Source organism: Amblyraja radiata, chromosome 19, assembly GCF_010909765.2.
Source record: "Amblyraja radiata isolate CabotCenter1 chromosome 19, sAmbRad1.1.pri, whole genome shotgun sequence".
NCBI classification, from domain to species: domain Eukaryota; kingdom Metazoa; phylum Chordata; class Chondrichthyes; order Rajiformes; family Rajidae; genus Amblyraja; species Amblyraja radiata.
The window spans coordinates 19,213,835-19,237,286 of record NC_045974.1 but is presented as its reverse complement, the minus strand read 5'-3'; the positions used below and the strand labels follow the sequence as shown (position 1 = coordinate 19,237,286).

Here is a 23,452-nt window from a genome sequence, read left to right as displayed (position 1 = left end):
ACTCAGCAGGTCAGGCAGCATCTCTGGAGAGAAGTAATAGACTGAAGAAGGGTCTTGACCCGAAACGTTATCCATTCCTTCTCTCCAGAGATGCTGCCTGTCCCACATAGTTACTCCAACTTTTTGTGTCTATCTGCTATTTCCATTATGCTTGGCAAATATAGATTATTTCCGCTCAGTGACAATGAATTGTGCTGGTCCCGTGTAGGACAGGCAGGTCCTTTAAAAGCAACAGTCAGATGTGGCCTTAAACCAGGCACTGTGTCCTCTGAAAGAAACACCCTGCCTCTGGGCATTACTGAGCATAGAGAGTAACATGCTCATCTGCTCCGTACACTGCTCTGTGTCCGCATTGATGACGCTTCTCCATGGCATTGGATTACTAATAGCTCAGCCTCGGTCTCCACATTGAGACATGCACCTTTTCTTGAATCTTGTTTCTTCTGAGTTCTGTCTGTTCCCGTCTCAGAATAAGATGTTTGTGGTCTCAGACTGTTGCCTTCAAAGGACATCCAAAAACTTTAAGAATGTTGGTTTCCTTATTTGGGCATTCTTCTTTTGCTGTTCCAGGCCATTTAAAGGCCACCCCACTCTCACCTTACAACCATCTGAATACATACCAAGAAATTATATTAAAGTCGGCAACCCACATCTTAGCACCCACAGAAAAGCCACATGATCACGAGGAGAACATGCAAAGTCCACACAGACAGCATCCAAGATTAGGATTGAACCGGGTTTCTGGCTCTGTTAGGCAGCAGCTCTGCGGGCTGCACCACATTGCCACCCCTTGGTCCATAGTTGGTCCTACAATATTACCCTGAGGAACTGATATGTCCTCGAGCTGACTTGATTGTTCGCTAGTAATCATTTAGTCATTCATTTAGTGTAGAAATACAGCACGGACGCAGGCCCTTTGGCCCACAGACTCCACGTCAACCAACAATCACCCATGCACCAGTTCTATCCTATACACTAAGGACGATTTACAGAAACCAATTAACCTACAAAACTGCATTTCTTCGGAGTGTGGGAGAAAATCGGAGCACCCGAAGAAATCCCACGCGGTCAGGGGGAGAATGCACAAACTCCGCACATACACCACCCATATTCAACATCGAACCCAGGTCTCTGGCACTTTTAGGCAGAAACTCTACCGCTGCGGCATTGTGCCGCCCAAATTATTAGATTCAATATGACCTCTATGGTTTAAAGAGATTGTATGGGATGTATCATCATGATAGCTCATTGATACCAACTAAGAAGGTTTAGAGTGGTTCGCATCCAGTGTTAATGGATTGCAACCACAGTACGTCAAAGTTCCCAGACCCAAGGATCCTTCATTCCCAGACCCAAGGATCAAGGAAGGGAAAAATCACCAGGGGTTCTCCAATATCCTTGAATGCCGATCATTACAAAGATAAGGAAGGATTGAGCTTGGTCATGATGCTTCAGGTTAAATTTCCCACTGATGTTTCCTGTCCAACTCACAGCTATGTACTGATCACCAAACCAAGTTACACAAGTTGCACCTGCTACAGTGGTATTTTGCCCATCATGACGTTAAAAATTACTTTCCTCTTTAATTCGCTCCTTGAATCTGTTGATCCTTAGCAAGATCAACATTGAATGCTTGCTCCTAATTACCTTGGAGAAAATTAAGGTGAACTGCTGCCTTGGATTGTTGGAATCTGTGTGGGAAAGGCTATTCTGCAATGAATTCAGCTTCAATAATAAAGCATGGAAAGAAGCCTGTCAATGCCAATGCCATCAAGTACCAATCTCTTTTAATTTATCAGCATTCGGTTAGTCTTCTCTTTCTTGGTGACTCGACTGCACATCCAGATACATTTGTATGAAGGTGGGAGACAGGTGGAACCTGTCTCCCACCTTCTCAGGGAGTGTGTTTCTTTGGGTGGAAAAAAATCCCTCGGATCCCATCCACATTTCTTATCCCTCACTTTAAACCAATGCCATCCAGTTTTAGTTGATTTTATGATGGAGAGAAACTTCTAACTATGCTGTCTACACCCCAAATAATTTTGCATACCGCTATCGGTCTGATTGTCATTGAAATAGTTTTAGTGCTGGGTTTGTCAATATCAGGGGGCCTGTTACATATGGAAGTAGTGACTACAATTTGTGATATAGATAATTGGTGTTATGAATGATAAGACCACTTTACCATTTTCTACCAAAGGCCGAGAGCAGAATCATCTTGCAGAGATTTGGGAGATGCCAAATAGTAGACATGGTACAGAAAGGGGAAAGTGTCACACTTCCAAAAGTATAGAAGACAGTGTTGCATTCCACCGCTCATGGGGTTGTGCACTTTTTGTAACCCAGGAAGGTGGTAAATGCACGTTATTTAATAGTGCGACATCTGTGGTTTCTGCAGTGGCACACAACCACATCTGAGGGTTTAGTCGAAGTTTTATTTTAGCAGACCCGCTAGTGAAATTGTACAAATGCTGCCTGTACTGTTTTATTGGAGCCACTTCAAATAAGCTTCCAACTGTGTGAAATTAGCACATGGAGCAATTTCTACAAATGTGTGCATCATGCAGAGGAAATCTAATCCACCAGCGGTCTTTGCAATGGAGAATCAGAGTGCAGCAGTGGTAAGGACTACAGAGAGCATTTGCTTTCAATTAGGGCAGCATAGTGGTGCACTTGGTGCTGCCCCTGACTAACTGATGGGGGTCCCTATTCCAATTCTTCCATTCGACTCACTCGGGCTCCATTTTCTGTGTTTTCAGTAAACTTAACTGGTTTACTGGGAAATTTATTGTAATACTATGGAACTTCTTTAAAAAAAAAAATCAATTAAAATGTAGCAAGGATTAATATTGAATTACATCCAAGAGTTAGAGCATTTGTTAATCTTGTACCACCTGAGTGTGCAGTGTTATCTTTTACTGTACTCTTTCTTTCAGCTACTTGTTAGTAATTGCGTTTGAACTCTATATATTCCTTTTTATTCCGTCTCATTGTTCCTGCTCCCTAAGTACTCCCCACTCATCAGACGGGTTAAACCAACTGTGAGGACAGTTAAAGTCTGGTCAGAGGAAGCGGACTTCACACTTCAGCAGTGTTTTGGAAACACTGACTGGAAGGCGTTTGCAGCCCAGGCCACCCTTGACTCCCACACGGACATTGATTCCTACACATCCTCTATTCTGGACTTTATAAACTCCACCATCAATAGTGTCACCTCCCTCAAACAGGTGACCATATTCCCGAATCAGAAGCCATGGATGAACAGCGAGGTCAGGCTACTGCTGAAAGCATGGGACACCGCTTTCAGGTCAGGCGATGCTCGAGCCTACAGCTCATCCAGGGCTAACCTGAAGAGAGGCATCAAGAAGGCCAAGCACTGCCATAAGCTCAGGATTGAGGAGCACTTCAACAACAACTCCGACCCCCGACGCATGTGGCAAGGCATCCAGGCCATCACGGACTATAGACCCTCCAACACCACCCCCACATCCAGCGACGCCTCCTTCCTTGAGGAGCTTAACCACTTCTATGGCCGCTTCGACAGGGACAATCTAGAGACAGCCATCAAGGCTGTGCTACCTGCCGATCACCAACCCCTCAAACTCGCCCCCTACGACGTATACGTGGCACTGAGTAGGACTAATGCATGTAAGGCTGCTGGCCCTGACGGCATCCCCGGGCGCCTGCTCAGGGCCTGTGCTGCGCAGCTGACAGACGTCTGGACTGACATCTTCAGCCTGTCACTTGCCCAAGCAGTTGTCCCCACGTGCCTTAAAACCACCTCCATCGTGCCAGTGCCAAAACACTCCACTGCGGCAAGCCTCAACGACTTCCGCCCAGTTGCACTTACCCCCATCATCACCAAGTGCTTCGAGAGGCTGGTCCTGGCACACCTCAAAAGCTGCCTACCCCCCACACTGGATCCCTATCAGTTTGCCTACCGCAAGAACAGGAGTACGGAGGATGCCATCTCAACGGCACTTCACTCCGCCCTCTCCCACCTCGACAACAGAGACACTTACGTAAGAATGCTGTTCATCGATTACAGCTCAGCATTCAACACCATTATACCATCTAAACTGATCACCAAACTCGGTAACCTGGGCATCGATCCTTCCCTCTGCAACTGGATACTGGACTTTCTAACCAACAGACCCCAGTCTGTTAGGTTAGACAAGCACACCTCTTCAACCCTCACCCTGAACACCGGCGTTCCACAGAGCTGTGTGCTGAGCCCCCTCCTCTACTCCCTCTTCACCTATGACTGCACACCTGTACATGGTACTAACACCATCATCAAGTATGCAGATGATACAACGGTGATTGGCCTCATCAGCAACAACGATGAGTCGGCCTATAGGGAGGAGGTCCAGCACTTAGCGCACCATGCTGCTGACAACAACCTGGCCCTTAACTCCAAGAAGACCAAGGAGCTCATTGTAGACTTCAGGAAGTCCAGGGGCGGCACGCACACCCCCATCCACATTAACGGGACGGAGGTGGAACGTGTTTCTAGCTTCAGGTTCCTGGGTGTTAACATCTCCGATGACCTCTCTTGGACCCACAATACCTCAACTCTGATCAAGAAGGCTCACCAGCGTCTCTTCTTTCTGAGGAGACTGAAGAAGGTCCATCTGTCTCCTCAGATCCTGGTGAACTTCTACCGCTGCACCATCGAGAGCATCCTTACCAACTGTATCACAGTATGGTATGGCAACTGCTCTGTCTCCGACCGAAAGGCATTGCAGAGGGTGGTGAAAATCGCCCAACGCATCACCGGTTCCTCGCTCCCCTCCATTGAGTCTGTCAAAAGCAAGCGTTGTCTGCGGAGGGCGCTCAGCATCGCCAAGGACTGCTCTCACCCCAACCATGGACTGTTTACCCTCCTACCATCCGGGAGGCGCTACAGGTCTCTCCGTTGCCGGACCAGCAGGTCCAGGAACAGCTTCTTCCCGGCGGCTGTCACTCTACTCAACAACGTACCTCGGTGACTGCCAATCACCCCCCCCCGGACACTCCTCCCACAGGAAAAACATTATGTCTGTATATATGCTAATGTAAATATTTATTCAAATCATATGCTATGTCGCTCTTCCAGGGAGATGCTAAATGCATTTCGTTGTCTCTGTACTGTACACGGACAATGACAATTAAAGTTGAATCTGAATCTGAATCTGATCTTTATTAAGCTGTTAAAAACGAGCAGCCTGATTAATGCTTTAAATAGAGGGTAGATTTTCCTGATGCATGCTACAACTTCTTGATTACAACGATACATTTCCCTCCTCGTAAATGCCAGGAGATTTCAGTGACTCATCTAGTGGAGCTCCTGCCTCCGAGCCAGCGGCATCCAGCGTCATAGGTTGCAGTGTGCAAGTTCTTCCTGTGATGACATTTCTCGCAGGAGCTTCAATTTACTCCCACTTCTATAAAATACGTCATTAGGTCAACAAATTCTCCCTTATTGTAGGAAAGCAGTGGAAGAATTAAACACATGGAATTGGAAGGTATGTGAGATGGACTAAGTTGCAAGGTTGTGGGTGAATAGGGGAGGGGGGGGGGGGGGGAGTATGGAACAGGGGCGACTGCTCCATTGGGAGCAAACAACTGACACGAGCCCAATGGGCTGACTAGCCTTGTTCTGTGTCATTGTAAATATCTGTGCTCAAGTGTACTCAAGAACAGAAGCTGTGAAATTCTACCGAGCTGACTGCTGTCTGCTGTGGGTCAACATCCAGAACTTTGGGTCAACGTCCAGAAGCCCTTTAAAAGGTAATGGACAACAGGTCATTGTGCTGGTGAAGTACAGTATTATTTAGGTTTAGATTCATTATTCTCATATATACAAATGTAGAGTGAAAAGTTTTGAATGTTTTTTCACACAGAGAGTGGTGAGTCTCTGGAACTCTCTGCCACAGAAGGTAGTTGAGGCCAGTTCGTTGGCTATATTTAAAAGGGAGTTAGATGTGGCCCTTGTGACTAAAGGGATCAGGGGGTATGGAGAGAAGGCAGGTACAGGATACTGAGTTGGATGATCAGCCATGATCATATTGAATGGCGGTGCAGGCTCGAAGGGCCGAATGGCCTACTCCTGCACCTATTTTCTATGTTTCTATGTTTCTATGAATGCTATTCAATCAAATCACGTAACGCCATACAAAATTACAATCATCAAACTCAAGTACAAAATGTAGAGCAAAGGAAAAGATACCGAGTGCAAACTATATGCAGCATAACAGTTGCAGTGACAAAGTCCAATGTTTGCAATGAGGTTGAGGAGAATGAGGTTGTAACTTATGGAAAGACCATTCAGAAGCCGGATAACAGAGGCAGAAGCTGTTTCTCTGCCCAACAGGAATGGATAGAGGAAGGAATGATCGTGCGGGGAAGTCTCTGATTATATTGGGCACTTTCCGGATGCAGCATGAGGTGGAGATGGTCAACAGTGGGAAGCCTGGGGTGTACGATGGAATACGCAACCGCCAAAAATCTCTGCAATTTTGTGCATTCTTGGGCAGAGCTGTTCTCAAAACACACTGTAATGCAACCCAACAGTATGCTTTCTGTGATACATCTGTAGAAGTTGTAAAAGTGCGTGGAGGAGGCAGAGACTCATAACATTTAGTCAGAATTTAGACAAGCACTTGAATCACCAAGGTTTAATATAGATTATCGGGTGGCATCGTGACGCATTGGTAGAGTTGCTGTCTCTCAGCACCAGAGACCTGGGTTTGATCCTGATTATGGGTGCTGTCTGTATGGAGTTTGTACGTTCTCCCTGTGACCGCATGGGTTTTCTCTGGATGCTCTGGTTTTCTCCCACTTCCCAAAGTCCTGCTGGTTTGTAGGTTAACAGGCTTCGGTAAGATTGTAAATTGTCCCTGGTGTGTAGGATGGTGTTGGTGTACGGGGTGATTGCTGGTCGGCGCGGACTTGGTGGGCTGAAGGGCCTATTTCCACCCTGTATCTCTAAAGTCTAAAGATAGCTTCTTGACATCAGTGTGAACACAGTGGATTGAAAGATCTGTTTTGTGTATGACTCCAAGTCTTTACGGCTCTTGGCCCTGTGACTGAGAAAATTGACATCCAACCATTTTCGTTTGTGCAAGTTCATTCCAATGCTCCTTGATGTCATATCTGATAAAGTTCAGGTTAAATCCAGGTTAAATATCAACAAACCATTGATAGGCGGGTAAGCATTGATTTCACCTTCCATCACTTTAACCAGTCAGATGGGACTTCTTCTTTCTTTTGCAGTTTTATCAACTTTCTACCTTGTCAGGGAAATGCTCTTGTTGTAACCAACTGCACTTGAGCAGCTTGTCTAGAGACACAGCTGGTTCTGGAGTGCAGGTCTGTGGTGCTGCGTCTGGTCTTGTAGCCTTCCCTGAAACCCACGCCTCGGTCATGCTGTGCTATCACAGTCAAGTTTGATCAATACTAGCTTCTGTGATGGTGGGAATCTCCAGAAGAAGTGGAGACTGATCTTCCAGCTGCCACTCTTGGCGGAATGTGCTTCATCTTTGTCGTGGTTAGGAATCACTCACTTGGGTGCAAGGTCTCGGGGGATGGGGATTGCTGTTGCATCTTCCTTGTCAGATAAAACTCGATGTGACAGGATAGTAGAGCTTTGAGCTGATCCATTAGTTGTAGAATTGTTGAGTTGTGTTACGTGTAGTCATGTGTTGCAGGCTTCTCCAGCTTGCCACTCTATTGTTACACACCTCTGATGCTACTCCTCAGTATGCCTGATTGTTTACTGCACTAGGGTTAATCTTTTGTCTTGTTAAAGTAGAGCAAGGGATAAGGTTGCCTATTGTGTAGGTCCGTAGCATCTCATGGATAATACATTTTGAGCTGGGAACAGCTTGAGATGCACCCTAGCTAGACCCTTACAACCTTTTCCAGCTCTATTTTGCAAACTCACAGACTACAAAGAGATGGGCGACTGCCGGGTCCTCATGGCAGCTGTCCCTAGGGCTGCATGTATAGGGAGTGAGACTTCAACCATGCAGGAAAAATCTGATGGAGAGGGCACCAGCCAAGTGAGGTCTTTGTGCCTCCAACTGCAAATGCAAATGCAAAAGTTGTGAACACTGCCCAGTCCATCACCGGCTCTGACCTCCCCACCATCCAAGGGATTTACTGGAATCACTGCCGCAAAAAGGCAGCCAGCATAATCAGAGAGCTACACCATCCTGGCGACACACTCATTTCACCCCTGCCATCGGGAAGAAGATACTGGAGCCTGAAAACTGTACTGTTCAGTGACAGCTTTTTCCCCTACATCCATTCGGCTATTAAACACTACAGTCTGGAATAAGCTCTGAACTACATAGATTATTTATTATATTGTTTACAGTGAACTATGTTTCCGTATTCTGTTGTGCTGCTGCAAGTAAGAATTTCATTATTCTACCTGTGACATATGACAATAAAACACTCTTGACTCTTGAAGAGGGGGTTCTGATGCACTGTGTAGCGGCCCTCAGTTTCATGCCTGGGCTGGATAGTGTACAACCTCAATCAACTGAATATGGTCACCAAACCTGCGAAGAAAGGTTAGTCCTAGTATTTGGCTTTATATTAATATTAACTATGTTGGTGTTTTAAAGTAATTTTCATTAAATTTAGTTTTATTTTGAAACTCTTACTAAGTTATCGAAAACTAACTGAATAGTTTTAAAATCAGAGACATTTACAAACGATTCAAAACCTCCTTACACGGCATTAAAAACATATGAATTGATAGTGTGGCCTATAATTTACATAGTGTTAGGAAAGCAATGAGCAAGAAATTAGAGGTTGCAGGATGTAAGGAAAATGTATCCAAGAGTTAATTAAAAAGAAGTGAATGTTCAAACCCTCTGCAGGGTTTTGAATGCAGAGAACTGCACAAAGCAAAGTTGTGACAATAGAACATTGAAGAGGAACCATCTTGGTTCTTAGTTTCTTGGTCCTCCAAGATATTCCAAATGGAATTTAAACTGGAGGTGGTGAAGGGAGGGCTTAACCCAGAAAGGGTTATTGGGAAGAAAGAGCTACTTTAAATTTAGTTGCATCTGGTTGGGTAACTAGAGTAGGGTGGAGATTATTCCATGCTTTAATTGTGCGGGGGAAGAACGAATTGCTGTACACATCTGTCTTTGTAGCTGGGATCACAAATTGGATCGAATGCCCTCAATTACCATGATTCAATTACAGAGTAGAATAAGATTTCTTAACTGGTCTATCTTTTCTCTGGGTTACAGATCAGAATCATAAAACAAGGAAAAACCATCTCAAGATGCGCAGTACTGGCAGTATTAAAGAACACTTCACTAACTTGCAAGATGCAGTTCAACTGATGCGACTTTCACCCACGGATCCAGGACTGAGCAATGAAACACAGCGGCATACAAGGCAAAAGCGCTTCTTGTCCTATCCAAGATTTGTGGAGGTGATGGTAACAGCTGACAGCAAGATGGTCTACCATCATGGGAGAAACTTGCAGCACTATATTTTAACGCTTATGTCAATAGTAAGTAGGGGCCAGCAACTGCCGTTGCTTGTTCATGGCATTGTGGGGGGAAATTGCAGTGAGGGTTATGTCCCCGTTTTGTGTGCAGATATTGCTTCTCCCTCTCCCTCTCCCTCCCATACCTCTACTTTGCCTCCACACCCACCCAGCTGTTCACCTCAGCCCTAAATGCAGCGTAACCAATGTCCTACAGAGCTGTATCATCACTTCCTGATACTTGCATCCAATGGCTCTCGCAATGAAGGAGCGCAAGAGGCTGAAGGGTGATCTTAGATATAGAATCATGAGGAGAATAGATCGGGTGAATGCAGTGGCGGACTGGGTCTAAAAATATTGGTTGCCAGGCGACAAAGGGGGCCCACTTCATCAGGGGCCCTCTTGATATAGGGGGCCCACTTCATCAGGGGCCCACTTGCCATCGGGCAAGCTGACACCCTGGCCAGTCCACCACTGGGTGAATGTACAGGGTCTACTCTTTATCCTTGGGGAGCAACTCAAGAACTAGCGGGCATAGGTTTAAGGTGAGAGAAAATGTTAAACTCATTTTACTACAAAATATCAATACAACAGCATGGAATAATAACACAGAATGCATTCACTTTTAAGCATCAATGCTCTAGCCTAAACAGCAGTCTGTGGCCCAGATCTCTACGGAAATATGGGTTGCCCTGAGCTCATTGACACTATGGAATCTAGAGAATGAATGTTGTGCAATTGCTCTGCACACATTCTTTGTAACTTTTCCATTCAATCTGTTTCAGATTCACAGTGAGTAGGGAGGGACTACAGATGCTGGTTTAAACCGAAGATGGGCAAAAAAGCTGGAGTAACTCAATGGGTCAGGCAGCATCTTTGGAGAGAAGGAATAGGTGACGTTTCAGGTCAAGGCACATCAGCGAGTCGCTGTCTGAAGAAGGGTCTCGACCCAAAACGTCACCTATTCCTTTTCTCCACAGATGCTCCCTAACCCGCTGAGTTACTCTAACTTTTTGTCTCTGTCTTCAGAGTCACAGTGACTCTGTTCATTAGAATGGAAAGGCCTGTCTGCAAGAAAATAAGGCACAGATTAATATTTCAGACATTTTTTTTTTTATAAAGTCAAACAATTAGAACATTTTTCAAATCACATAAAAATATACCACAACAGGGCTTAAGAACATTTTAAAACAATTGTTTAAAATGTTTAGTTTAGTTCAGAGATAGAAACAGACCCTCTGACCCACCAAGTCCAAGCCAACCATCGATCACCCATTCACACTAGTTATTTGCTATCCCACTTTCACATCCACTCCCTGCAATTTTTTTTACAAGCAGCCAATTAACCTACAAATCCACATGTCATTGGGATGTGGGAGGAAACCCACACAGTCACCGGGAGAACATGCAAACTCCATACAGTCAGCAATTATTGAAGGTCAGAATTGAACCGGGTCTCTGGCGCTGTGAGGCAGCAGCTCTGCTAGTTGCCCCACGGTGCTTCCCTGTGGTGCCGTATATCTACGTGATTTGTAAAATGTTCTTATTGTTTGACTTTCATAATTCATGAAGGTTTTTGAATATAAAAGCCATAGAGAGGCATTCAAAAGTTTTGTTAGTTTTGACTAGAGCTGTTTCAGTGGACCTGACTTCGTTTTTCAACTGCTTTGTTAAGCGGCCTTTATCTCATTCCTTCACTATGTTGGTACATTATATTGCACAAGCCCCTGGTGCCAGACAGAAACTTGAGGATTGCCTCATCTTTACAATGCTTGACGATAATGGTCTATCCACAGAGGCATGTCCATACATATCAATGTAAGTTAACAGTGTATGCTGTTGGTTCACTGATAGAGATGTTAGATCACCTTTTACCTTAATTGCTTTTGAAACATGACTGTGGAATGCATTTTTTTTTTCTCTTTGTAAGAAAACTCCATCAAAATATATTCCTTAAAATAAGTAGGAAAGAATTTGCAATTAATCTGCTCTTTTCTTGGTCTCTTGCTATCATAGTTGTATTTTATAGCCTGACGGCTATTTTTAAGATGCAAGCATTGCTGTGATGTGGGAATTTGTAAGCAATCTTCCAGGTAACAGAATTCCATGAAGTGGAATCCAATGATTGGGAAATTAACTAGTCTTATATATTGGGCAGCACTCCGAGTCTGCAGTCTCTTGTGTCTTCACGTAATTGCTCACTTTATCCTTCTCCTCTAAGGCTCTAGAAGATCCATTCTTTCCTTGGAATGTCACTATCATTAATTGGTTAATCCTCCCTGGAGCATATTGGATTGGAACATTCAGAATATGTAGTTTCCTTTTCACTCACTTAGATTTGAACCTAAGTCTCAAGGGTGGAGATATTATCTTATAGATCATTTTATCACCCGGGGCTATTTTTAATTGCTTCCTCCCAACCTGTACCATCGCAATTATCTTGTTATACTTTGACAGAGCCAATAACTTCAGGAAAAAAATTAAGGAACACATATTAAAGTTTTCATCTACATAAAATGTATAACTGCTAACACTTACTACAACAATTGATCCACAAAGTTGCATTTGAGCAACTGCGGAAAGAATTCCATCAAATTTCACTAGCCAAAAATGAAATAGGCGGTATTCAATTAATTAGCATTGTTTCATACCGTGAAACCTGTAATTTTAGTTACATTTCATAGTTAATGGTCCATGTCTGGATAATTTTTCAAGTCATTTCTTTAATTCAAGTTATTTTCAGTAAAATTCACCCACTTCAAATGAAAATAACGTTCACATGTATGTAGGGAGCTAATTTAAGGAAAAGAATATCAGTGAAATAGGAAGTTCAGCCAAAGTTATATCCAGTTCTGTTGCAATGTTGCTAATGCATTCTCTAACAAAGGCAGCAGCTGAACAAACCTGAACAGCGATGACCACAGTGATATTGCCAACATTTCAATTGACATAAGGACAACTGTGTAAAACACATGCTCCTTAAAGTCAGTGGGACTCCCCGGAATGCTTTTCAAATGGGATTTTCTTTCAGATGTAACTACGTGTTGGCCATTAGATCTAAATGCCATGGTAACTTGGGAACATTCCCATGGGAACATGCTTGGCTCTTTTCAGTCTGACCCCTCTTATTTCTTTTACTGGGACAGTCAGCAAAGTTCCTGGGAACATCAAAGATCCAGTGTGGAGGGAATAACCTGAGCGACAATAGATAAGTTCACTATTTGGTGCCGTGGGCAGTGAAGGTCATAACTTGATTCTATGGGATTACCTTTGGAGATAAAGTGCAAACATTATCAGAATAGTAGTGAATGGAGTGAATCCTATTAATGTAAGTGGGCAAACTGGGGAGTGTGTGTGGTTTCCTTGCAGGAGATGGAGCTTGGCAGCTAGAATCCTCCTTAATGAAGGTCAGCCAGCCTTTGTCGCCATGCTATTGTTCATGAACAACATGGCAAAGAAGTAGCTGGATAATATCTGGGAGTGAGCTACTTGCCAGCGCACCATATTTGTCAAGTTCTCAGAATTCTTACTAATTTCCCCAAATTAATGACTCGGGTTTGCTGAAGAAGAAAGGTTTGGAATGGCTTCTGAAGAGCCGGAATTAAATTCTAATGACTGCATTGATGCAATCCATTAGTGTTTGGATATACATTTAAACATTAAAATTTTCTTTTCAAACTGTTTACTGTAATGCACCTCAACATAAAACAATGACTAAACAAAATTGTGTTTAAATGAATTCTCTTTGATGCTGACCCCAAGCTTATTTGAAGCAGTGTGAATAGGTTTGATACCGAGTTGGATCTTGGACTACCTGACAAGGGGCAGTGTGGACCTGCACTTATTCTACAACTTCTTGATGAGCCTGAAGGTCTGCTTAATGAACCCTGATGGGAAGGAAATCCGAGTAGCTCTTTCTTTGGCCTATGTTTAGACAGTGGGCTGAGTCTGTGGCTGGGGGTGAGGTTTTATGAAAATTCACCATTCATTCAAAGGCCCGTCATGGAGTCATACAACACGGAAACTGGCCCAATTTGCCCATGCCAACCAAAATGCCCTATCAACACTAGTCCCACCTGTCTGCATTTTGCCTATATCCTTCCAGACCTTTCCCATCCATGTAGCAGTCCAAATCTATATTACTAAAAGTCTGATCTTGACCGCTTTTGGCCCACTGCGCTGCGATTTCCGAGAGAACGCCGCCACCTATGGCCGTCATTTTTGGCCATCTCGCTCAGAGCCCCCCTACGCCTTCCGGGACTGGAGGATTTTTCCCATTGATGACAAATCAGAGAGATATTAATGTTTTTTTTTAAATTGCCATTCTCTCTGCTGCCCCCGCTGGCGGCAGGGGGGGGACTATAAAACCCGGAAGTGTAGTCCCTCACTCAGTCTCTGCCAGACCCAGGAAGCAAGAGGGTCACGGCTCTGAGCTGCGAATAACACTGAACGCACGTCTACTCCATGGTGAGTCCCCTCAATGCGGCTGTAAAGTGGCTGCTACCCAATTATTTGCCTCGCCTTTTTTTAAAGTTTGTGTTCACAAAATGAATTTTGGTTGTCGGGTGGCTGCAACCAAATTGTTTGCCTTGGCATGGCTTTTAAAATGGTTGCAACAGTTGGCTGCCAGCTCAAGAATCAATTCGGCCCGCAATGTCTATACTAGCCCTCTGGAAACCAGTACCTTCGGCCTGCAACACCCATACTAGCGCAACAGAAAGCCCCCCCCACCCCCCACTGGCGAGCAATATTGGAATTGGTGGAGAGATATTGAGTTGGTGACCAGCCCTCCAGTGTGATGCTGGGACCCAACGGGTCCCACTTAGTCTAGTATCTTTTAAATATTGTTATAGTACCTGCCTCAACAACTTCCTCTTGCAGCTCGTTCCACATACCCATGTGAAAAAGTTGCTCCTCTGATTTTCTATTAAATCTTTATATAAATCTTTCTATTAAATCTTTTCACTCTCACTCTAAACTCCTTGATTCCCCAATTCTGAGAATAAGACTGAATGGCGGGGATGCATGGACTCTGATCATCAGGCAACTTTGCATTAATGCTATTTACTTAAATAGTGTCACATGCATAAACTCGCTTAGCACAGCACAGTGAAGCAAGTAAGTTGCCTCAGTTCCTGCGACCATGATTCAATCCTGGCCTTCAGCACTCTGTCTTCTTCTTCTTGCGTATGGCGTGCACAGCCTAAAGTTGTAGGTCAACTTGTTCTATTTGATCTATTTGTTTGTGCACGTCGGGTTGATTAGTCGAAACAGAGTGGACCACGTGAAGGTTGCAATCTCCCACCTCAGCACTCTCTGTGACCAAATGTGTTTCCTGCATCAAAGGCCGGACTGCTGTTTTAATTTGCAGCAGATTGAAGAAATATAGCTGTGGTGTTAAGTCAATGTCATTAGTTTAGTTAAGTTTGGAGATGCAGTACGGAAACAGGCCCTTTGGCCCACCGGGTCCGCACCGATCAGCTTCCCCGCGCATTATCACAATCCTACACTAGTGGCTATTTTCACATTTATACCAAGCCAATTAACCTACAAACCTGTACGTTTTTGGAGTGTGGGAGGAAACTGAAGTTCTCCGAGAAAACCCACGCCGGTCATGGGGAGAATGTACATAGAAACATAGAAATTAGGTGCAGGAGTAGGCCATTCGGCCCTTCGAGCCTGCACCGCCATTCAATATGATCATGGCTGATCATCCAACTCAGTATCCCGTACCTGCCTTCTCTCCATACCCTCTGATCCCCTTAGCCACAAGGGCCACATCTAACTCCCTCTTAAATATAGCCAATGAACTGGCCTCGACTACCCTCTGTGGCAGAGAGTTCCAGAGCTTCACCACTCTCTGTGTGAAAAAAGTTCTTCTCATCTCGGTTTTAAAGGATTTCCCCCTTATCCTTAAGCTGTGACCCCTTGTCCTGGACTTCCCCAACATCGGGAGCAATCTTCCTGCATCTAGTTGACGAGTATCAGTACCCAGGATCAAACCTGACACTGTCAGCATTGTGAGGCAGCAACACTACCACTGCGCCACCATGTGAGCATGTATGATGTGACAAGGCTGAGATTTGGCTTGCGGTGAAGAGTATTGTGATTGGTACTGCGAAATGTCACTGGCTGGCAATTGTGTAGCAATTCAATACAATTGATTTGACCGACGGGGATAAATAATCATGCCTATTGTAAAGCCTCTATTGTATGGCTCTAATGCAACGTAATGGCTTTGCAAAACAAATGTATGTGTTTAACTATAGTAATGACAGTCCTCTGTTTCCATGAAATCTCAACAGTCCTGTATAAATCCTAAATCAGAGAATCTCTTGCACACTTTGCTCTTGCAACTCATTTGTTAATCTGTGTCTGTTTTAGGTGGCTACAATCTACCGAGATTCAAGTGTTGGAAACCTCATCAACATTATTGTGGTGAAGTTAGTTGTGATTCACAATGAATATGTAAGTCCAAATCTTTGTTCATTGCTCTACCAGGGTATTACAATCAATTATTTTCACTCAAAAAAATCGCATAGATGTAATCCGTATTTTTCAGAAATTAGTATAAAAGAGGGGATGTTACTTTATTGATTAAGGAGAATGTTACGGCAGTAGTCCAAGATGTCATAGCTGAAAGTTCGTCCAGTGAGTGTCATATGGGTGAATCTGAGAAATAAGAAAGGGATGATCACCTTGTTGGGAGTTTAATGCTTCAACATTACGTCACTGATTTTATATTCCAAACCTCTTAAACTGAAAGCTAACAATGCATTTGCCTGCCTTACTATCCGCAAATTAAATCTTTGGGAATCCTGCACCAGCATTCCCAAGTCCCTTTGCACTTCCAATTTCTAAATCCGTTCCCCATTTAGAAAGTAGCTTATACCTTTATTCCTTCTACCAAAGTGTATGACTGCACACTTGGCTGTGCTGTTATCCATCTGCCACTTTTCTGCCCACTTTCCCAACCTGTCCAAGTCTATCTGCAGACACCCTGCATCCTCTGCACAACCTGCCCCTCCACCTATCTTCGTATCATCCGCAAACCTGGCCACAAAGCCTTCAATTCCATCATCCAAATCATTGATATGCAACGTGAAGAGTAGCGGCCCCAGCATGGAGGACCACTAGTCACCCCTGCGGGCCACCGCTAGTCACTGGCAGCCAACCAGAAAAAGTGCCCTTTATCCCCACTCTAACATGCGTGGTCGGAAAGGTACTAGGGAGTATACTGATTGTTCAGATATACAAGATGGTTGATGAGGGCAGAGCTGTAGACATGGTCCATATGGATTTCAGCAAGGCATATGACAAGGTTCCGCATGGTAGGCTGCTCTAAAGGGTTAAATCGCATGGAATCCAGGGAGAGCTAGTCGGCTTTACGGAAAGAAGCAGGGAGTGGTGGTGTGAGGTTGTTTTTCAGACTGGAGGTCTGTGACTGGTGGCGTGCCACGCAGGTCACGGGGAGAAGGTACAACGTTGATTAAGAAATAAAACCCTATTTTACATTTTCAATATCTTTTGTTCCCCATCTATTCAGGAAGGCCCGTCCATTAGTTTTAATGCAGCTACAACTCTTCATAACTTCTGTGTGTGGCAGCAGACTCAGAACACTGTAGACGATGCACACCCATCTCATCATGACACCGCCGTCCTAATCACCAGGTAATTCTGCCGCTTGTCTTGGACCTGAGCTTTCAGTTCATTATTTTTGTGATTATTGCCTGATTTTAGATTGTCACAGTTCATAAGATTAATATGTCATCATATTTTTCTGACAAATATTTTGTCTATTAGTGTTAAAAATAAAACAAAGCGAAATAGGGAAAGCTTCTCCACTGGGTAGTGTTTTGTTTGGAATTTCAAATTAAAATCATGGACTGGGTAGTGTTTAAGTCAGTTACAGTGCATTAAAAAAAAAAAATCACTATTTTGAGATAATGATCAGAATCAATAACAGATTGTGGAGAAAGATCTGGACACCTGATAATATGTTGAAAGCAAATTTTGCTTATCAAATTATCAAACCACAGTAAGAATACAAATTAACCTAGACATCACATTCAAATGTTCAATTTAATACTCTGGACATACTGAATTCCAAATGAGGGCAGCAGTGACAAGATGGGAAAGAGATCTTACTTCACCTGTCTGTGTCCTGGATACCTGCCCTCTGAATTTCATAATCCGGCAACTTCCCAGTCCAGATTACTTTTAGTTCTTGATAAAGATTGACTAACTTTGTTGTTCCCTAACTGTACCATACCCTTAGGCTGTACTTCAATTTCCACTGTCAGTACTGATCAGATTTTTATTCTCTATTAAAAATTCTTACTTAGTTTAATTTGTTTGATTTTAGGGAAGACATTTGTAGAGCTAGAAACAAGTGTGATACTTTGGGTAAGTGAAACAGACCAACTTTCACAGTTAACTATGCAAAATGGGCTTGCTGTACACGATTCATGCTAATAAGACTTAGAATGTGACGAGATTCAAATTATTCTTGATTGTTTCAGCTTAAAAATATGATTTGATTTTGCTTACGCGGAACTGTAAATAAAAAACACAAAAATGCAGTTCTGATGAAAGGTTTGGATGTTTCACCAAATTGCTCAACTGAAAAGTTATTTGAAGTTTAGATACTGTTATTGCTGTTTTATTTTAATACTTGCCTTCAGTCTGCTTTCAATTAATGGTTTTTAGCAGTATGTCTGAGTGTTTCTTTGATTACAAAGTATAAATTCCATGAAGTTGTTCGAGCCTATGTTTCAAATAAATTGCAAGGTTTTTTGACCCATGTCTTTACAGGAAGCTTTTACCTCCATTTCACACTGCCTTTCTTTCATTGTTTATCTCTACCGGTGGCTCTTTCTCATTCTCTCTCTCTGTCTCTCTTTCTGATCTCCGTCTCTCTCTGCTTTTCTATCTCCATTTTCCCCTCTGTGCCTTTTCTTCTCAATGTCCCTTCTTTTTAATTGTCTCTTTGCCAGTGGAAAATATGTTTAGTTATTGATAACTTGGTGAAATGGGAATATTAGGCCATTCATACAAGCATCTTCTGTCCAAAAATGCATTGCGGGCAAACATTCATAAGCAGTAAAATGTATTCTATTCATCTCAACTCAAAGCCGCATTTAACTCGTGTGTTCAAATGTTTGGTTTATTTGGTGATATAAGGCTCGTCCTGTAATTTGTATTCTTGTCTTTTCTGAGTGAAAGAATATTGCTTCCAGTTTACTTGATTAGCCAGTCTGGTGTTCCTGTGTCTGCCAACTAGAATGTCTAAAGATGTAAACAATATCCTCCTATTATTACTCATTTTGTGTTATATTATGTATTGTGTTGGTGTGATCTGTATGCCACTCAGATATTGCAGGAGTGCAGAATTCAGCTTCTGAATCTCTGCTGCATAGCATACCTTTACCAAGTGTTTGGAGGGCCATGCTTTATATATTGCAGTGAAAAATCAAAAACAAAAGGTTGAATGTGCTCAGCATCAGAAAGCTTTTAAAAAAATGACGCCATAGGCAAAGTTGGAAAGGCTGTTTTTGTCGCCGGGTATTGGTGAAGAAGGAGGCGTAGAGTCATGTATTGAACCTTCAATGGTTGCAGAGGAAACGGTCAGGAGACGGGGCAGGGATATTTGGGGAGGGATGAGACAACCAGGGATTCATGAAGAGAGTAGTCCTGGGGAAAAGCAGAAAGAGGAGGGATGGGGAAGATGTGACTAGCGGTTGGAACTCGTATGCAAACTAGAGGAACAGCACCTCATATTCTGTCTGGGTAGAAAATAACCCAGTGCCTTGAACATTGAATTGTTCAATTTCAAGTAGTCCTCATCCCCTCCCTGTTCCTTTCTCTCTCCTCCTGATCTATCAATGTCCTCTCACATAACACAATTTTTCCAATGCACACATCCTCCCCACCAGCCTCCTGCTCCCCAGTTTCAGCCTTCTCCTGCACCTGGTTCCACCCATCTATGATTCGACACACTCCACCCACTTGGTTCCCTACCCTCCCCTCTCCACACACCATAGGTTCCGATGCCATTGGCAGAAAAATAAGCCAGAGCTTCCACTGTTGACCTAGAGTCTGACCCTCCACAAAACATCTACATGAACAGGCCTAAAATTTGATCAGTATTGACTTCAGTTGCAACGTTCTACTCACCCAGCTAGTTTGCTTTGTCCCCCGCATTCTCTCTCCCTGTATCCCTCCCCCACCCAAGTCGCACTAGCTTCTCATTTTCACCCAACAAACAGCTAACAATGTTTTTAAGAAGGAACTGCAGATGCTGGAAAATTGAAGGTACACAAAAATGCTGGAGAAACTCAGCGGGTGCAGCAGCATCTATGGAGCGAAGGAAATAGGCAACGTTTCGGGCCGAAACGTTGCCTATTTCCTTCGCTCCATAGATGCTGCTGCACCCGCTGAGTTTCTCCAGTATTTTTTTGTACCAGCTAACAATGTTTCCTTTATCATTGTTACTTTTTTTGCATATCTTTCATTCATTGTTCTTTACCTCTCCACATCATCGTCTATATCTCTCATTTCCCTTATCCCTAATCAGTCTAAAGAAAGGCCTCGACCCGAAACGTCACCCATTCCTTCTCTCCAGAGATGCTGCCTGTCCCGCTGAGTTACTCCAGCATTTTGTGTCTATCATTAGTTTGCTGTGGCTGTTGAAGATCACGGGCAGAATTAAATCACAGTGGTAATACATTGAATGGTGACTGCTGGTCAGGCTATTCTGCCTCTCAGCGGTGACTAGGTTGTAGACATGTGGAGTGAATATGAAACTTGGAGCTGAGAGAATTTGTATGGCTCTGAAGGCTGTTTGCACCTCCTAGAGAAACAGCTCTTTTACCTCAGCCCTACTTTCCCATGATATCCCCACGTCCCTTCGGCCCAACTTTCCCACACCGGCCAAACAAGACAACGGCGAAAATAACCATCAGTGGCCAAACTGACCTGAAATTTGAAAAGTCTGCCGAAAGGAAAAATATTTTAAAATAGTCCAAAAGAAAATCCATTCCAATCTATGTGTGGACACGTAAAAACATTGAACTGCAGATGCTGGTTAATACACGAAAGAACACAAAATGCTGGAAATACCCAGCAAGTCAAGTGGCATTTCTGGAGAAAATGGCCAGGAGACCTTTCTTCAGACTGATTGTTGTGGTGGGGTGGGGAGAAGGCAGCTGGAAAAGGAGAATGTAAGGACAAGTGCGGAAGACAAGGATAGTATGGGTGTCAGGGGTTATGTGTAGAATGGGGAAGAGATAGATCAGTCATGATTGAATGGTGGTGCAGACTTGATAGGCCAAATGGCCTCATTCTGTTTCTATCCCTTATTACCCTTGAAGTTTTCTTGTGATGATGAAAACATCCCGGGATTTGAAGGGGACACCTGAGAACCAGAGCACCCTTGGAGCAGCAATGGATAGTCAGTCATCTTATGGTCTGTGTAGTGTAAAATACTACCGATTACCTCACGAGCTATAATCTCATATGAAGAAAGGTATTTCACATATTCTGACCTCAATTGTACTGGTCTTGGTAATGGTTTATTACTGTCATGTAAAAAGCTCGCTATCTCGGCAGATCAAATCATACATCAGTATAATCAAAACATACATAAGTAAATCAGGTAATGTAAAAGGGATAATAGAGTGCAGAATCAGGTGTTGCCGTTACTGAGAAAGTGCAGGAACCCCCCCCCCCCCCCCCACCCCCCAGATATCAGCTGTTAATAAAAGTCATAATGTTTCATTCTGTGAGGAGAACAATCAGATCTGAAATGTACAAGTAAGGAAAGGAATCCATCTATGGCCACTCTTGCTAAAAGTGTGTAAGAATGAAGACCGCTGATTACACTCAACCGAACATGTGGGAGATGAGGAACACTGGTGAATTATCCTCTCACACGTGTCTGCCATAGAGTTATACAGTGTGGAAACAGGCCCTTTGGCCCAACTTGCCCCCACACCTGCCAAAAATGTCCCAGCTACACTAATCACACCTGCCAAAAATGTCCCAGCTACACTAATCCCACCTGCCCGCGTTTAGTCCATATCCCTCCAAACCCGTCCTTCCATGTACCTGTCTAGCTGTTTCATAAATGTTGGGATAGACCCTGCCTCAACTACCTCCTCTAGCAGCCTGTTCCATACACCCACCACCCTTTGTGTGAAAAAGTTACCCTCAGATTCTTATGAAATCTTTTCCCCTTATTCTTAAACCTATGTCCTTTGGTCCTCGCTTCACTTACTCTGGGCAAGAGACTGTGCATCTACCTGATCTATTCCTCTCATGATTTTATACACCTCAATAAGATCACCCCCTCATCCTCCTGCACTCCAAGGAATAGAGTCCCAGCCTACTCAACCTCTCGCCCTGGCGACATCCTTGTAAATCTTCTTTGTAGCCTTTCCAGCTTGACAACATCTTTCCTACATCATGGTGCACAGGACTGAACACAATACTCTTAATGCAGCCTCACCAATGTCTTTTACAACTGCAACATGACCTCCCAACTTCTGTACTCACGTAACCAAAGTAAAGTTTCTACCTCCTGCAGCTTTGCTTTGGTCACTGATGAGTTCATTTGGAACTCCCATTGTACTGTCCCATGGTTTGATATTCCATTCTCACCCCCCCAACCCCCACCATTCCCCTCTTTCCAGGTTGATATGTAATGTGACATGGAGGCAAAACAGCACTTTCTTATTTCTTTCGATTTTTAGGAATAAAAAGATTGCAATTGATGACTGTCAAAGAGCAAAGTTTAATGGCTTCTGTTTCACCAGAAATATACTAATCAGACAGTGTTTGTCTATTGCTGACTATAAGCTGTGTACTCCTGTTCCTTCCAGGATTAGCAGAACTTGGTACAATGTGTGATCCATATCGCAGCTGCTCCATCAGTGAGGAGAATGGACTGAGTGCTGCTTTTACAATAGCACACGAGCTTGGGCACGTGTAAGTATGTAGCACTGTTTTACAGCAGGACAAGTGTTGGTGAATAGTTATTGGAGTTCGGCAGTTGATTCTAATCAGGGCATAATGTTATGCTTTGTAACATTGCATTTCTTCAACCTGGTTTTTGCTGCTTAAGCCTTGAATGTATTCTAATCCTGATCACATACACCTGCCAAATTACAGGTCTATAACCTTTTGATCTTTCCTACTTAAGTTGGAGTGCATTGTTATTACTTTTGTGAGCCCTTTTAGATGCAATGCAGTAATGATATTGCTTAGTAACTGGTTCAACAACAAATTTGGACATTGACTAAAGAACTTAACAGGTGGAATTCCACACCTTAAGTCGTACCTTATCAACATACTCTCATGTATTCCAGAAAATGTTTCTCAGAAAGTTGATGGAATCTGAGATGGAATCTGTGCAATCACAGAGAAAATCAAATAGGAGTTACAAGTTAACAACAAGTTATGAATTGGTAGAAAAGACATGAACAAATGCCATCTCCAGCTCATGATTAAATAAATGCTATCTCCAGCTCATTATTATCCATATCTTAATCCAAAACGTCGCATGAAGGTCGGTTGAGCTGTTTTGTAACTACATTTTCCTCTCAGCTTCGGGAACCTGTCCAGTTAACCTTTTTCCACAGCCAGACCTGCCTTGTTGGCAGGATGAAATGAGCAAGGTTGATGGGGGAAGGTTTTATATTTCAAACTGGAGGCTTGTGACCAGTGGTGTGCCTCAGGGATCATTGCTGGGCCTATTGTAGTTTATATTAGCGATTTGGATGAGAATGTAGAAGGCATGATTAGCAGATTTTCAGATGACACTAAAATTAGATAGATTAGATTTTATTTGTTGTCATTTGAATCCAGAAGTTCAAACGAAATTTAGTTTCTGGGTGGTATCTTAGATAGCGATGATGGTTATCAAAACTTACATCAGGATCTTGAGTTTTGCTGGTT

The 23,452-nt window shown here is 43.4% G+C and overlaps 1 protein-coding gene across 5 annotated transcripts in view; it reads left to right on the top strand.

Moving 5' to 3' along the window:
- Positions 1 to 23,452, top strand: part of adamts20 (ADAM metallopeptidase with thrombospondin type 1 motif 20) — a 281,403-nt gene that overhangs the window by 67,842 nt on the left and 190,109 nt on the right. For 2 of the 5 annotated variants that reach the window (XM_033037843.1, XM_033037844.1), the window contains exons 4-8: positions 9,252 to 9,520; positions 15,881 to 15,964; positions 17,043 to 17,167; positions 17,862 to 17,902; positions 22,378 to 22,483. In XM_033037843.1, the coding sequence (XP_032893734.1) occupies positions 9,252 to 9,520; positions 15,881 to 15,964; positions 17,043 to 17,167; positions 17,862 to 17,902; positions 22,378 to 22,483 (625 nt within the window). Of the gene's footprint in view, positions 1 to 9,251; positions 9,521 to 15,880; positions 15,965 to 17,042; positions 17,168 to 17,861; positions 17,903 to 22,377; positions 22,484 to 23,452 lie in introns of those variants that run through there. The other 3 variants (XM_033037846.1, XM_033037845.1, XM_033037847.1) reach the window with 2 other exon arrangements.